We start from the raw sequence: 14,750 nt of genomic DNA, 5'->3' as shown, positions 1-14,750 counted from the left end.
TGGCAGGCCTTAGGCCACCATGGAAAGGGAAAGAGAAGAGGGCTTTTGTAGCCAGAATAGGAAAGGGATGTTATGGCAAACAATCACATCAGATTCTAATTCTTTTACATGTAATTTTTAAACTTAGTTTTCTGAATCTTGATTAAATGAGATATTGTGTGAAAGTATTAGGTACAGTGCCTAGCGCTTACGAGATTGACTCTGAGTACAGCTAGAATTTAGTTTACCTCTTATGATAAAATGAAGGGTTCACTTTAAAAAATGCTTTTAATTTTGTTATAATTTCACATTTATAGAAAGGTTGCAAGAATTGTACAAATAACTGCTGCATATCCTTTATCCAAATTCAGTAGTTGTTAACATTTTATCCCATATACTTTATCATTGCTGGTCTTTTCTCTCTCTTTCTCTCTTTCTCTCTCTCTCCCCCCGCCCCCCCCACATATACTTTTTTCTGAAACATTTGAGAGTAATTTATAGATATGCCACTTTAACCATAAATACTTCAATGCATTTCCTAAGAATAAGGATTTTCTGTTACTTAACCACAATACATTGATCAAAATCAGGAAATTTACCATTGATGTAATACTGTTATCTAATCTACAGTTTATATTCAAATTTTAACAATTGTCCTAATGATACCTTTTATAGAAATTTGTTTTTTTCTGGTACAGAATAACACATTGTTTTTGTGATATCTCTCTAGCCTCCTTTAATCTGGAGCAACCCCTCAATCTTTCTTTTATGATATCCACTGTTTTGAAGAATACAGGCCTGTTATTTTTACAGAATGTACTTCAATTCATGTTTGTCTGATGTTTCTTCATGATTAAATCCAGTTATACATTTTTAGCAGCAGTACTCAGGGCATCAGATTGGAAGATTCATGATGCTGGTTTGACCCATTATTGGTGACTCTAACTTTGATTATTTTGAAAGGTTGTGTTCACTAAATTAATCTAGTGTAAAGTTAATGTTTTTCCCTTTTAATAAATAATTTCTGAAAGGATACTTTCAGACTATATAAAAATATTCTCTTCCTCCTCAGATTTCCTCCCACTGTCTTGGCATCTATTGATGACTCTTGGCTGAATCATTTATTACTAAGATTGTTGCCAAATGGTGATTTTTTTTTTAACTCCATAATTTCTTTTATATTGATTTGTTGGTATTTTACTGCAAGGAAGAGCCTTCTGTCTCCTGCCCATTTATTTATTTGTTTACTTAGATTAGACTCATAGATTATTTTATTTCTTGAGCATCCTATTACTACCATTTAAAATTTTTGATGTTACAATTGTCCCAGGTTTGGCCAGTGGGAGCTCCATGAAGCCAGCTCAAATGAATTTTCTTTTTACCTGGGGGGTATGTTTCCTCATCATCTTTTGAGCACTTCTTTGCTGGCACAAGATGTTCCAGGCTCATTTTGTACTTTCCCAGTCCTAGCTTCCAAATCAGCTGTTTCTCCAAGGAGACTTGTTCTTTTCTGGGTGCTTAATGGTATTTAAAAGCCAAGATGAGTGTGCCAGGTGTGCTCATTTCAATGAGATGTGTTTACTTCAAGGTCCTTTCACAGGACAGAGCTAAGAAATACGAATAGAAATGTGTATTAAAATATACATATCTACAGCAATTTCTTCCTCCCTCCCTCCCTCCCTCTCTTCCTTTGCTTCCTTCCCCTTTCTCCCTTCCTTCCTTTCCATGATAAAAACCATGAGTTCATTCTGATACTGCCAATTCTAATTCAGCACCACAGGGTTAATTCTAGTCTTTTTTCCCCATACTTGGAAACAGTGAGAAAGCTTGGCTCCCATTATTCTCAATATATTTACTTACTTGTTTAATTCTACAATACACAGCAGGTTGTTTCAGAATTGCTAATCCATACTATTGCAAAAAAAAATAGAGTTTAATATTTTACTGTTGTTTTTATCTTTACACTGAGGATATAGAGTCAAAGTCTTGTGTGCAAAGTTACTTGGCATTTCCCCCCTACTAGTGTTGTTGCTATTCATTTAAAGTGTAGTTAAGTGTATTTATTTCTGTTTGTTTTCCATTTAAGGTCTCCTCTCCCCATCCTTGTTGATTTGATTATTTTTTAAATATGTAAAACATTACATGGATGGTTCCACAAAGTCAAAACTATATAAAAAAATATACTCAGAGCAATGTCACTACTCCTACCCACCCAATCCCATATACCCTATTTTTATTTATTCCCTGTATGTAACCAATCCCTTTGGTTCTGGTTTATCCTTTCTTGTTTCTTTTAGCAAAAAGAAACAGATACATGTATATTTTCTCATTTCACCTTTTTTTATTACATAGAAGGTGGCATACCATATATTTTCTTTTTTTTTCTTTTTTTTCTTTTTTTTACTTTTTATTTATTTTTGGCTGAGTTGGGTCTCTGTTGCTGCATGTGGGCTTTCTCTAGTTGCAGCGAGCGGGTGCTGTTCTTCATTGTGGTCCGTGGGCTTCTCATGGAGGCTTCTCTTGTTGCAGAGCACGGGCTCTAGGCCCGCAGGCTTCAGTTGTTGCAGCATACGGGCTCAGCAGTTGTGGCACGCGGGCCCTAGAGGATGCGGGCTTCAGTAGTTGCAGGGCATGGGCTCAGTAGTTGTGGCGCTCAGTAGTTGTGGTGTACAGGCTTAGTTGCTCTCTGGCATGTGGGATCTTCCCGGACCAGGGATTGAACCCGTGTCCCCTGCATTGGCAGGTGGATTCTTAACCACTGTGCCACCAGGGAAGTCTACCATGTATTTTCTTTTCATTTTCCTTTTTAAAGTCAATAGTGTATGAAGATTGACCTTTATCTGGTGAATATGGACAGTAAATATAGTTAGTCTTGATAATTTCTGTTATCTGAGTGTTTCCATGATTTATTAAGACTACTTAGGTACACAACTAAAGAATAGTTGTTTGGGTCTCTATTTCACATTGGATTTAGGTAAAATACTTTCTGATAGGGAAAAACGTCTAAAGTAAGACAAATATCATTTAAAGATAAATTTGCAAGATTAAAAGTGGGAAAATATATTATGACTCTTGAGAAACTATAGTGTTTACTTTTATTTTTAGGTTTACTACAAAAACAAACAAACAAATAAGGTAACATAACATGCTACAACTAGATGTAGGAAGAAGAGAGAACCAAAGCAGGGTAGTTGACTATTTTCTCTTAGGCTGGGATGAGGAATATCTGGGATCTTGTGAAAGTGAAAGCAAAGGATATTAGTTCAAAGAAAAGAAGTAGAAGAGTATGACAAGAAACAGAATCCAGAAATGTTAAAAAAAAACAGAAAAAGAAATGTTCAAAAAAAAAAAAGAAAGTGGATGCTCTTGAAAGGTGGTCGGTCAAGGTGTTTCTTGCCAGATAAACATCTGAGATCATTTTATGTATCAATGATGTATTCTCTGTTAATCAAATACTATAAAAAAGTATTATTCTGGTTTAAAAAATATATAATATGAGATCCACCCTCTTAATAAATTTTTAAGTGTACAGTGCAATATTTAATAATTTAATATAATTTTTGTGTAAGCACTATATTGTATAACAGATCTCTAGGACTTTTTCATTTTGTATGATGTTAACCCAGTACTTAAAAAATTCTTTTTCAAAATTTAGTTCTTTGCCTAAGAGGTTCCCTCTTCTAGTTGGCAACAACTCTCTTCTCTTGATTTTTCTCCCCCAAGGCTGGCAAAAATGGTTACGGCTTTTGAGTTTGTTCATCACTCCTCCAGTGTTCCCTTTGTCATACCCCCTCCATCTTCTGTGTTAGTGGTAACATTCAAAAAAGATCCATGGGATTTGGGGACAGGTCCTGAAATACATAAAGCAGACTTTTGCCACGTATTTTGTCTCACCAATAATTCTCTCTTCAACATTATTACTTCTTTTTGAATATTTCATGCAGCTCTATCCTACTTTTTAGAGGAGCTATTTCTTTCTTTGACAAGGTATTGCAAGATTTACATTTAAAAAAGAATGATTTAAAATGCATTGGGGGGGCTTCCCTGGTGGCGCAGTGGTTGAGAGTCCGCCTGCCGATGCAGGGGACGCGGTTCGTGCCCCGGTCCGGGAGGATCCCACATGCCGCGGAGCGGCTGGGCCCCTGAGCCATGGCCGCTGAGCCTGCGCGTCCGGAGCCTGTGCTCCGCAACGGGAGAGGCCACAACAGTGAGAGGCCCGCGTACCGCAAAAAATTAAAAAAAAAAAAAATAATAAAATAAATAAAATAAAAATAAAAATAAAATGCATTAGGGGAGCTGCTATGTAAAGGAATTCTGGTATAAAATCTTTTGTAAAGCCAGTAAACACTCCTTAAATTATATTTAGTGAAAGTTGAATTTTTTAATACATTGTATTAGATATCTTAAAGTAATCCTCATATTCTCTTATTAGTTAATATGTACATTTAAAATCCGACTTTTTTTTTTCTTGGTGGTATGCGGGCCTTCCTCTGTTGTGGCCTCTCCTGTTGCGGAGCACAGGCTCCGCGGCCATGGCTCACGGGCCCAGCCGCTCCGCGGCATGTGGGATCCTCCCAGACCGGGGCGCGAACCCGGTTCCCCTGCACCGGCAGGCGGACGCGCAACCACTGCGCAACCACTGCGCCACCAGGGAAGCCCTAAAATCCGACTTTAAAAAGCATTTATGTGTTCATTTCTTTCTGTCAGAAGTTAGTGGTTACCGATCTCTGGCTTTTTGTAACCATCTGCCAAAACATTTCTGCTATTAAGCAGTCTGCAAAAGTGCTCATGTGACCTTTTTCCTAGCACCCTATTTCAAGCCTTCTTATGTTTCTATAGACATTTCTTAAGGCATTTCTAACTTTAAGAAATGTGTTTCGTGTAATTTTAATCTACTTACTCTGTTCTTCTTCCCTTTTATAACATTTTCCTCTTTTTAGTTTAATTTATCTTTTATTTAATAATAAGAGATGAATTTTATACCCTAGGATTTAAATATCCATGTTTTTTACCCAAATCATCCATTGTTTAATCAATGAATTGTATCAATAAAATGAATAGATGTAATCAAATGTATTGATTATATTCTCTTCCTGACCTCCCCCCAGCAAATAATTGGAAATAAATTATTTGCTTTCTAGTTTTGGTCTAGCATTTTTAAAAGGTTATAGAAAAGCTGGAGAGAAGAAGAACCAAAATAGTTAAAAGGATAATTGTGTTTTTAAAAATTTTTGATATATGTAGTTTTATATTTATGCTTTACTCTGGGGGTGCTAGTTAAGCAATTTGTAACAATCAGACAAACTACAAAGACCAAAGATTTATTGAGTGTCAAATCTATGCAAAGAGTTGGCCTTAGTTGTCCCAGTATGTGTCTTCTGTGAGGTCATGGGAAGCAAGAATAATTTCAGCACTTGTCAGAAAGTCAGTATTAGATATTTTAGGATAAGAAATATCGGTGATCAAAAATACATAAAATTTCTGGGCTTCCCTGGTGGCACAGTGGTTGAGAGTCCAGTCCGGGAAGATCCCACATGCCGAGGAGCGGCTAGGTCCGTGAGCCATGGCCGCTGAGCCTGCGCGTCCAGAGCCTGTGCTCCTCAAAGGGAGAGGCACAACAGTGAGAGGCCTGCGTACCAGAAAAAAAAAAAAAAAAACAAAGAAAAACATAAAATTTCTAAAATACAAAGAAAAGAAAAGACATTTTCGGACCCTTCATTTCAGGTTCAGGAGCTATTTGGTTAATCTCTTTGGTGATAGATTCATTCATTACATGCAACAATTTAGTATGTGGATATTTTGTGCTAGGCAGTATGCTAACATTTAGTGAAACAGATTTGGATAAAGTAAATAATGGCCACTCACTATATGTCATCTTTATAGTTTCGTCTTTTGAGATTTTTTTTCCCCCTTGTATTTTCTTTCTAAAGCAATGCATTAAAAAAAGGATATCCAAATTAATTTTAAGATAGTATCATAAAGAGCGTAAAGAGCGTAATAGCACAGTTGAATTCAAAGTAATCTTGTTACATTGAAAAATAACCCAGAGGTAAATATAAAATTAAAAGGAAGATATGAGGAAAAGTAGATGGCGCTAGTGGGTGGTTAGATGAAGGAAAGGGGTAGTTTATTGATGAGGGCCTAGAAAATGAATGATGGGAAAAGACGGCTCTCAGATTGAATGAGAAAGAAAAGAATGTAAAAGTAGTCCTTTTTTTTTTTTTAAGTTGCTAAGTATGGTTACTGGGTTGGTAAATTTAACGAATGCTGCTTACGTAAAGCACTATTGCAAATAAAAATATGACTAAGACATGGCCTTCTGAAAAGAATCACAGTCCAATAAAAAAATGCTGCAACAGAGCTACAAATATTGTGCAATGTGTGTAAAACGGGAGAATGACTTTATTGATGGGAATAGGTTGGCGGTCAGTGAAATAGCCACAGGGTGCTAAGTGTAAAATATTTTAAAGCCATCTGTATTAGAGCTCTCCAGAGAAATGTTTTAAAGCCATCTAAAGCATCTGACTTATTAAATAGATATTTTTAATGGATTGTTAATATTCATCCAGAATCTTGAAAAACCTTAAGTTAAAAATGAATTCAAACAAAATAAATCCTCTGAGGCAAAATTTGATTAGGCAAGCCACATTATTCTTTTGCTATAAAAAATATATACCTTATTTTGATTTGGGGAAAAGTTTCTAATTTTACTGTACAGTTGTCCCTCTGTATCCAAGGGGGTTTGGTTCCAGGACCCCTGTAGATACTAAAATCCACAGATGCTCAAGTCCCTTATATAAAATGGCATAGTATTTGCACATAACCTACACACATCCTCCCACATACTTTAAATCATCTCTAGACTACTTATAATACCTAATACAGTATAAATGTTGTGTAAATAGTTGTAAATACAATGTAAATGCTATGTAAATAGTTGCTGGTACAGGGTAAATTCAAGTTCTGCTTTTGGAGCTTTCTGGTTTTTTGTTTTTATTTATTTATGTATTTTTAAAATCAATTGGTTGAGTCCAAGAATGCAGAACCCTTGAATGTGGAGGACCAACTGTACTTAATTATTTTATTACAAACTATATATTATTAGACTTCATGATCATTCAAAACCACACTGATTATTTTTTTGGCTTCCTGTAGCACTTATTCTTTGTACAGTTGATTTGTTCCCTTGACATCTCTTATATAGTTTGCTTAGGTCCTTTAAAGTTGTAAGCCTTTTGCTGTTTGCCTATATATGTGTGAACTTTTTGAGAACAGCAACCAAGTAACTTGCTTCTTTTTGCCTACCTGGTGCCTGGTACAGTGTAAAATCAAATACGGCAAGAATTTGAAAATTTGGGATTATCAGTTATTAAATTAGTTAAACAAGGAGGCCTTTAGGCTTGAGGTGACTCTAATGCTGTATACCTCTGCAAACCAAAATCTAAGCCTGTAAACGAATGCTTCAAGATTATGAAATTGAAACCTAAGGACAACCAATCACAAACAGCCAACTAGGCTTTAAGTTGTAGTCAATCAATAGTATCCTTACTTTACTTCTGCCTTTTCTCTATAGAAGTCTCTCCCTGAGCTCCTGTCAGTGGAGTTTTCCTAACCACTTAAAGTTTGGCACTGCTGGATTGAAATTGATTTCTACACAAAGTCCAGTTTTGGGGTTTTTTTTTTTGTTTTTTTTTTTTTTTTGCCAGCGCGGCTTTTGGGATCTTAGTTCCCCAACTAGGGATCGAACCTGGGCCCCCTGCAGTGGAAGGGATTAGCCCTAACCATTGGACCACCAGGGAATTCCCCAAAACTCAATATTTTTTAATATGCCTCAGTTTATCTTTAAACACCATTTCACTATCTTGGTTCCTCTCCTCTACACCTTTCCTAACTTTTCTATAGCCTGTTTTTAAGAAAAAAAAAAAAAAAAGCAAGACTGCAAAGTTCTGCTTAAATAGAAGACTTTCTTGACATTCCTCTTGGCCCCCTTTGACCATATCCCAGCAGAATTTTATTGTCCCTCTGAACTATCATAGTATCATATATATATTTCTGTCACACCACTTGTTTCAAGGTTTTATAATTTTGTTTTTGTGCCTGTTTCCCAATGGATTTGAGTGTCCCTTGAGAGTAAGAATAATTATATTATTTGCTCTGGTATCGCCGATGCCTAGCACTATGCTAACTAGTCTACTAGTAGATACTCAACAGATATTTGTTGATTGGATAAATTAATTTAATAAAATAGATTTCTCAAGTTTAATTTCTTTTAGGCAGATTTCATCTGATTTCTAAGTTAGGAAGAGTGGAAAAAAGTGTGGAAGCTCACTGTGGAGCAGTACTTGCTGGACGATGGAATTATGAAGGAACAGCATTAGTTACAGGTAGGTTATCTGCAAAAATGACATTTAAAATGAAATTTTTTTTTTAAATTTTTAAATTTTTTTAAATTTTGGGCTGTGTTGGGTCTTCGTTTCTGTGCAAGGGCTTTCTCTAGTTGTGGCAAGCGGGGGCCACTCTTTATCGCGGTGCGCAGGCCTCTCACTATCGCGGCCTCTCTTATTGCGGAACACAGGCTCCAGACATGCAGGCTCAGTAGTTGTGGCTCACGGGCCTAGCTGCTCCGCGGCACGTGGGATCTTCCCAGACCAGGGCTCAAACCCGTGTCCCCTGCATTGGCAGGCAGACTCTCAACCACTATGCCACCAGGGAAGCCCCTAAAATGAAATTTTTAAAGAAAAATTTCCAAAGGAACAGAATATTTTCATTTAGCAATAGTGTCTTTCATTGTCTAATAGCAAATAATTGGCACAGTATTGATCTAGACTGCTATATAATGTTATCATTCAGAGTGTCATATTAGTTTTCTTATATGGCTTATGAAGAATGTTCTGTCAGGAAGGTTTTGGAATGGTCAAGTGTGGGGTAAATAAAACTTTTAATTCTTTAAAATTCTAAAATTCAAAATATTCTCATTTAACTTTACCCCCCTTTCATCTCTTCTCCATCTCCTGCCCTACTGCAGGGATTCTCATCTTCACGTATTATATTAGTTATCTATTACTGCATAACAAGTTATCCCAAAAGTTAGTGACATAAGATAGTAAACATGTATTATCTCACAGTTTCTGTGAGACAGGGAACTGTTCAGTTGGGTGGTTCTGTCTCAGAATCAAGAAGTTGGATGGGGCTGCAGTTACATGAAGCCCCATTCGGGGTGGAGGATCTGCTTCCAAGATGACTCACTCACATGGCTGTTGGCAAGAGGTCTTACTTCCTCTATGACTGTTGCAGGAAGCCTTACTTAGTTCCTTACAACATGGGCATCTCCATAGGGCTGCTTGAGTGTTCTAACAACATGACAGCTGGAGCTTCTCCCTGAGTGAGTGATCCAAGAGAGAGCAAGCTGGAAGACAATATATTTTATGACCCACCGTTGGAAGTCATACGCCATCATTTCCACCATATTCTATTAGAAGCAAGTCACTAAGTATAGACCAAACTGAAGGAGAAAGGAGAGAGAAGTTAAGCTTCACTTCTTAAAAGAAGGAATAACAAAGAATTTGTGGATCTATTTTAAAACCACCACACCTATCCCCTGGGCCTTCTGTAGGACTTTTATCAGTGAGTTTCTCTTCGCTTGCCTGTTTTTTCGACTTCTCCTTTTCCAGTATTTTTTTTCTTTTCCTTTTTTTTTTCAGCATATAAATGTGTTCAGATGTCATTCATCTTGAAAATTGAGAAAAAAGAAATAAAAATCCCTCCTTTAACGAATAACTCTAGCTACAACTTCCTCTTTCTTTCTTTCCCATCAGGCAAACTGTTCAAAAGAGTAGTTTATTACTTCACTCCATTCAGTCCCCAACTCACTGGAATTTGGCTGTAACTCTTCTAATTACACTGAAAACACTTTTCTTAGAATTCTAGGATGGAGATGTCAGTGAAAATGAAAGCATTATTTGAATAATATACTCATAAGTCTTCTAAGATTAAAGGAAAAAAATAATTTTGTCATTGAAGTCAGGCTACTTCAATAAAATTGTTTCAAAGTATTTTCAGTTAAATTTTATATTTAGGAAGCAGTGATATCTAAGTAGAGTAACTCGTGTCTGAATTTTAAATGTGCATTAGTGTAGATACTGCTGATTTTTATATGTAAATTTAATGTTTGCATTTATTTCCTATAGATAAAAAATCAATTCTTTTCTCTTTATAGTTGGAGAAGATGGACAAATAAAAATCTGGTCAAAGACTGGAATGCTAAGATCAACTTTAGCTCAGCAAGGTATGTATTATAATCAATTAAATGTCTTTGCATTTTCCTGTAAAAATCGTCTGATATAGTTAGTCTAATATAGTTCCTCAGGCTGATTTTGGTCAGGTTCAAAACCTGAAATCTCTTATTTCTATTTACACTTTTTCCTCTTACTTTCATGTTGCCTGATGGGCCATGGTAACTGTATTGTTTGAGCCAAGAAATATAAGACACACTCAAACATTTTTCTTTGTTAGTGAATCTATATAAATGGAGTTATAGGCTAATGATTCTTTTTAAAATAATTCTGAAGCATCATGAGCATATCCTATCTAGAACAGGATTGAGTGTCTAGTTAAGTAAATAATAATAATAGAAAACACTGAGTATCTCCTTACTTAAAAAGTTCTAATTACATCATAATAATAGCACCCTTTCTAAATTATGTTGTACATCTATACTAATGAAGGGGAACAGATACTCTTATGATCCAAAACTTGGTAAACTATAACTACTTAGAGCAGCAGCTTGGTTTTCCATGTTCATTGGGAAGAAGTGCCCATAAAGTCAATCCGGTGGTCATACCTGTTGGGATTTAGATTACATATGATTTTTTTCCATGTAGCAGATTTATTTTCCAAATTAGGTTTACTTAGGAACAATAAAGCAGTTTTAATGTTGTCCTGAGCCCATATCAGCTGATCTTCAGAGACAGGTTGCCAAAAAGTTTGCAGATTATTCTTCTGAAGTATATGATAAAGTCATTTTGTGAAGCATCTCTAACAACTGACTTCCAAAAATTTCCAGATTTCATTTTTTAAGTCATGTTTACTCTTAGGATATGTTAAAATAGTTACATTTCTTTAGCTACACATCAACCAAATGCTAGCAAAGGTAACCATAAGTAATAGGTAGTGGTTATCTCCTGAGGTTAAATCTTTGGTACAGATGATCTCCAAATAGAATATTTATCCGTGAGTGGAAAATTTAGAGTTCATAGAAACATTCATCAGTAAATTTGTTAGGGAAAGATGTCAATTTATTTTTGCTTTAGTAATAAAGTATACCTTTAGAAAATAAATTTTATTTTAATCTTCTAGTAGGCATGGGCATTTACTTTTGGCTTTATAATTTTTGTTAGAGCTAATTATTTGGCATTCTTACCTTATGATGTCTGACTTATGAGCAGCTACACAATTCGTTTAGAGATCATCACCACCCCCTTGGAGGTGGGGCTGCAGTTCTTTTCAGCTGTTGATGCTACTGAGACATATCCTTTTTTCCTTTCTTTTCTCTTTTACTAAATATGTTGTCTATAGAAGACACAGATCTTCAGAGAAATTTTGAAAGCTTATCTCATTACCCATTATAATAATCTGAATTCTTGCCTAAGATCCTTCACCACTGTGCCCCTACGGCTCCTTCTCTTTCTTTAAATTCTTCCCAATCATCTCCTTCCCTTTTATTACCCCTTGGATCTACCATTTTGGACTTTACAAAGTCTAAAGTTGAAACTTAGAATAAGTTGTTTAACATAAACATTGTTAATCATAGAGGGTAGATGACATAGTGCTGTTGGTTCAGTACTATAGTTTACCTGTATAATGGGTCTGGAAACCAGATTGCTACTTATTTTACTCTTACAGAGAAATGCATTTAGAATTCCCAAACATGCAGAGGCAGTTTGGAAGCCCAATATATTCATAAATTAAGGACTTTTTATACATCAGAAGTCACAATCAGATGGCCCATGGGCTGAATCTGCCCCACTAGCATGGTGCAGGCCCAACATTAAAAATTAGGATATTTTACATACATATTTGGATTTCTGGTGTCTTGAAAAATTGGAAGAACTGGCAACATTAAGTCTGCTTTCCAGAACAAATACAATCAGCTGTAGTTCAGTATGGCTGCTCCATTTTTAGTTGGATTTTAAGCTTCTCTTATTTTTCTTACACTCTACATACTTCACTCATTTATATTACATGGTAGAACACAACATAAATCTCTGAAGGGACTTGAGTTTGCAACTTGTATTTTCAATAATAGTGATCATAAAATTTTGATTGTTAGTATGTGCCTTGCAAGGAGCACTTACATCTTTTTAAGTATTAATTTTAAATAGATACTACATTCACATGGTTCAGAATTTAAAGCATAAAGAAGGGTATAAAGTTATCTATTAAATACTACCCATGTCTCTCATATTACCCCTGTCTTCCAGCCACCCAGCAAACATTCCCAGAGGCAACTGGTGTTACTATTTTCTTGTGTAGGAAATTTGGTTTTATATGTTCTTTTTTTTTTCCTTTTGTAAGCAAGTGGTTGCATATTGTATCTACTATAATATGCTGCTTGCTTTTTTTCACTTGAATTGTGAACTGTCTTGGAGGCGGTTTCATATCAGTGAATTAAAATCTTCTTCAAGTTGTTTTCCAAAGTGAATATACCATTTTACATTCCCGGTAGAACTATATGAAGGTTCCAATGTCTTCAAACCTTCAACACTTGTTACTGTCTTTTTTATTACAATCATCCTAGTGACTGTAAAGTGGCATCTCATTGTAGTTTTGATTTGCATTTCCCTGATGACTAATGATATTGAGCCTCTTTTCATGTGCTTTTTGGCCATTTGTAGGTCTTCTTTGCAGAAATATCTGTTAAAATCCTTTGCACATTTTTTAATTGGGTTGTCTTTTTATTGTTGAGTTGTAAGAGTTCTTTATATATATGCTGGTTAATAGACTCTTATTGGATATATGATTTGCAACTTGGATATGCAACTTCCCAATTCTGTGGGTTTCCTTTTCATTTTCTTGTTGATAGCTTTTGAAGCACAAAAGTTTTGATGAAATTCAGTTTTATTTATTTTTTTCTTTGATTGTTTCTACTTTTGGTGTTATATCTAAGAAACTATTGCCTAATCCAAAGTCATGGAGACTTGCATCTATATTTTCTTCTAAGAGTTTTATAGTTTTAGTGCTTATGCTAAATGTATGATCTTTTTTTGGTCTATGATCAATTTTGAGTTAGTTTTTGTGTATAGTTCTTATTTTGGAGAGGGATGGGTGGTGCTCTTTTTTATTTTTTCTTCCCCTCAAATAGATGGATAAATAGGATTTCTTAAAAGCTAAATTACATATTATGTCTTATAAGATAGGTAATTTTATTATGTATTCATTGGATCATGTAATGGTATTTTACATCAACATTCCAAATAGCTGTAATTTCCTTAACATCAAATGGCTGTGAAACTGCTGATCATTGTTATCCTATTTGAATCTTTTTCTTCTCACTCAAGGTTTATGTTAATTATGAGATTAATGAACAAAACTAAATTAGGTAGATTTTATTTTAGTTAACTTATTGGTATTTCAGCTGAATAATCTGATATCTTTTTCTAGATTAAGAATTATAAATTCACTATAGAACTATGCTTTTAATTTTTGAATTTTTAAAAATTAATTAATTTTTGGTTGTGTTGGGTGTTTGTTGCTACACACGGGCTTTCTCTAGTTGCGGGGTGTGGAGGCTACTCTTTGTTGTGGTGTGCAGGCTTCTCATTTTGGTGGCTTCTCTTGTTGTGGAGCATGGGCTCTAGGCATGCGGGCTTCAGTAGTTGTGGCACATGGACCCAGTAGTTGTGGCTCGCGGGCTCTAGAGCGCAGGCTCAATAGTGGTGGTGCATGGCCTTAGTTGCTCCACGGCATGTGGGATCTTCCAGGACCAGGGCTTGAACCCGTGTCCCCTGCATTGGCAGGCGGATTCTTAACCACTGTGCCGCTAGGGAAGTCCCTAATTTTTGAATTTTTGATCATTGTTGCCACCCACACTTTCCTGATAAGGCATAGATAGACTTTGCCTGTTTTATCTCTGGGAAAAGTCATTAGAGAAGTTAAGTTATAATGACATTAACCCTGAAGGAAAAATCCCTAGTTATTTATAAGGTTTGATTTATTATAGGCTACAAGTTTCAAGGGTGATTATAAATCTGACCTACTGAGAGCTAAATGCTAAAGGTTCAAGTAAAAAGACCAAGGGAGGTAGAGGTGGGGGACTCCTGGCTTCTTTGAGGAGAAAAGCTGTAAATTTTGGCACAAAAATGAAATAATGTAAGCCTGAATTACTGTAAGACTCTGAATTATGTAAACAATGTTGAAAGCATCCTATGATTTTTACTACATGTTTATGTTAATTGTACTTATTCCTTGATGAGTAGAAAAATTCCCAAATTCATTTCTTGATGATTGGAGGCAGATATAAAGATAGAAAAGTCATGATCATCACCTTCTCTTCCAATACAGAAAAAGCATTAATCTTGCTTTTTTTGGGGGGGTGGGGCAGGGGGTGGAATTTGACTTTGTTTTAAAACTATTCTTACTGGTGCCTATCAGGAATTATTTTTCCTTATTAGAGAAAAATAATGTGTAAGCCGAGGATAATTATAATGAAGGCCTATCTTGTGTTACATTGTATATTTTAATTGTAGGTTAAAATTGGAAGAGAGTAATACTGC

At 35.5% G+C, this 14,750-nt stretch overlaps 1 protein-coding gene across 1 annotated transcript in view; it reads left to right on the top strand.

The window, feature by feature from the left end:
* Positions 1–14,750, top strand: part of IFT80 (intraflagellar transport 80) — a 119,460-nt gene that overhangs the window by 17,058 nt on the left and 87,652 nt on the right. The window contains exons 4-5 of the mRNA XM_055082219.1: positions 8,253–8,363; positions 10,196–10,264. Coding sequence (XP_054938194.1) covers positions 8,253–8,363; positions 10,196–10,264 — 180 coding nt within the window. The remainder of the gene's footprint in view (positions 1–8,252; positions 8,364–10,195; positions 10,265–14,750) is intronic.

This window comes from Physeter macrocephalus, chromosome 1, assembly GCF_002837175.3.
Source record: "Physeter macrocephalus isolate SW-GA chromosome 1, ASM283717v5, whole genome shotgun sequence".
Taxonomy (NCBI): domain Eukaryota; kingdom Metazoa; phylum Chordata; class Mammalia; order Artiodactyla; family Physeteridae; genus Physeter; species Physeter macrocephalus.
This window is presented reverse-complemented; position numbering and strand designations above follow the sequence as displayed.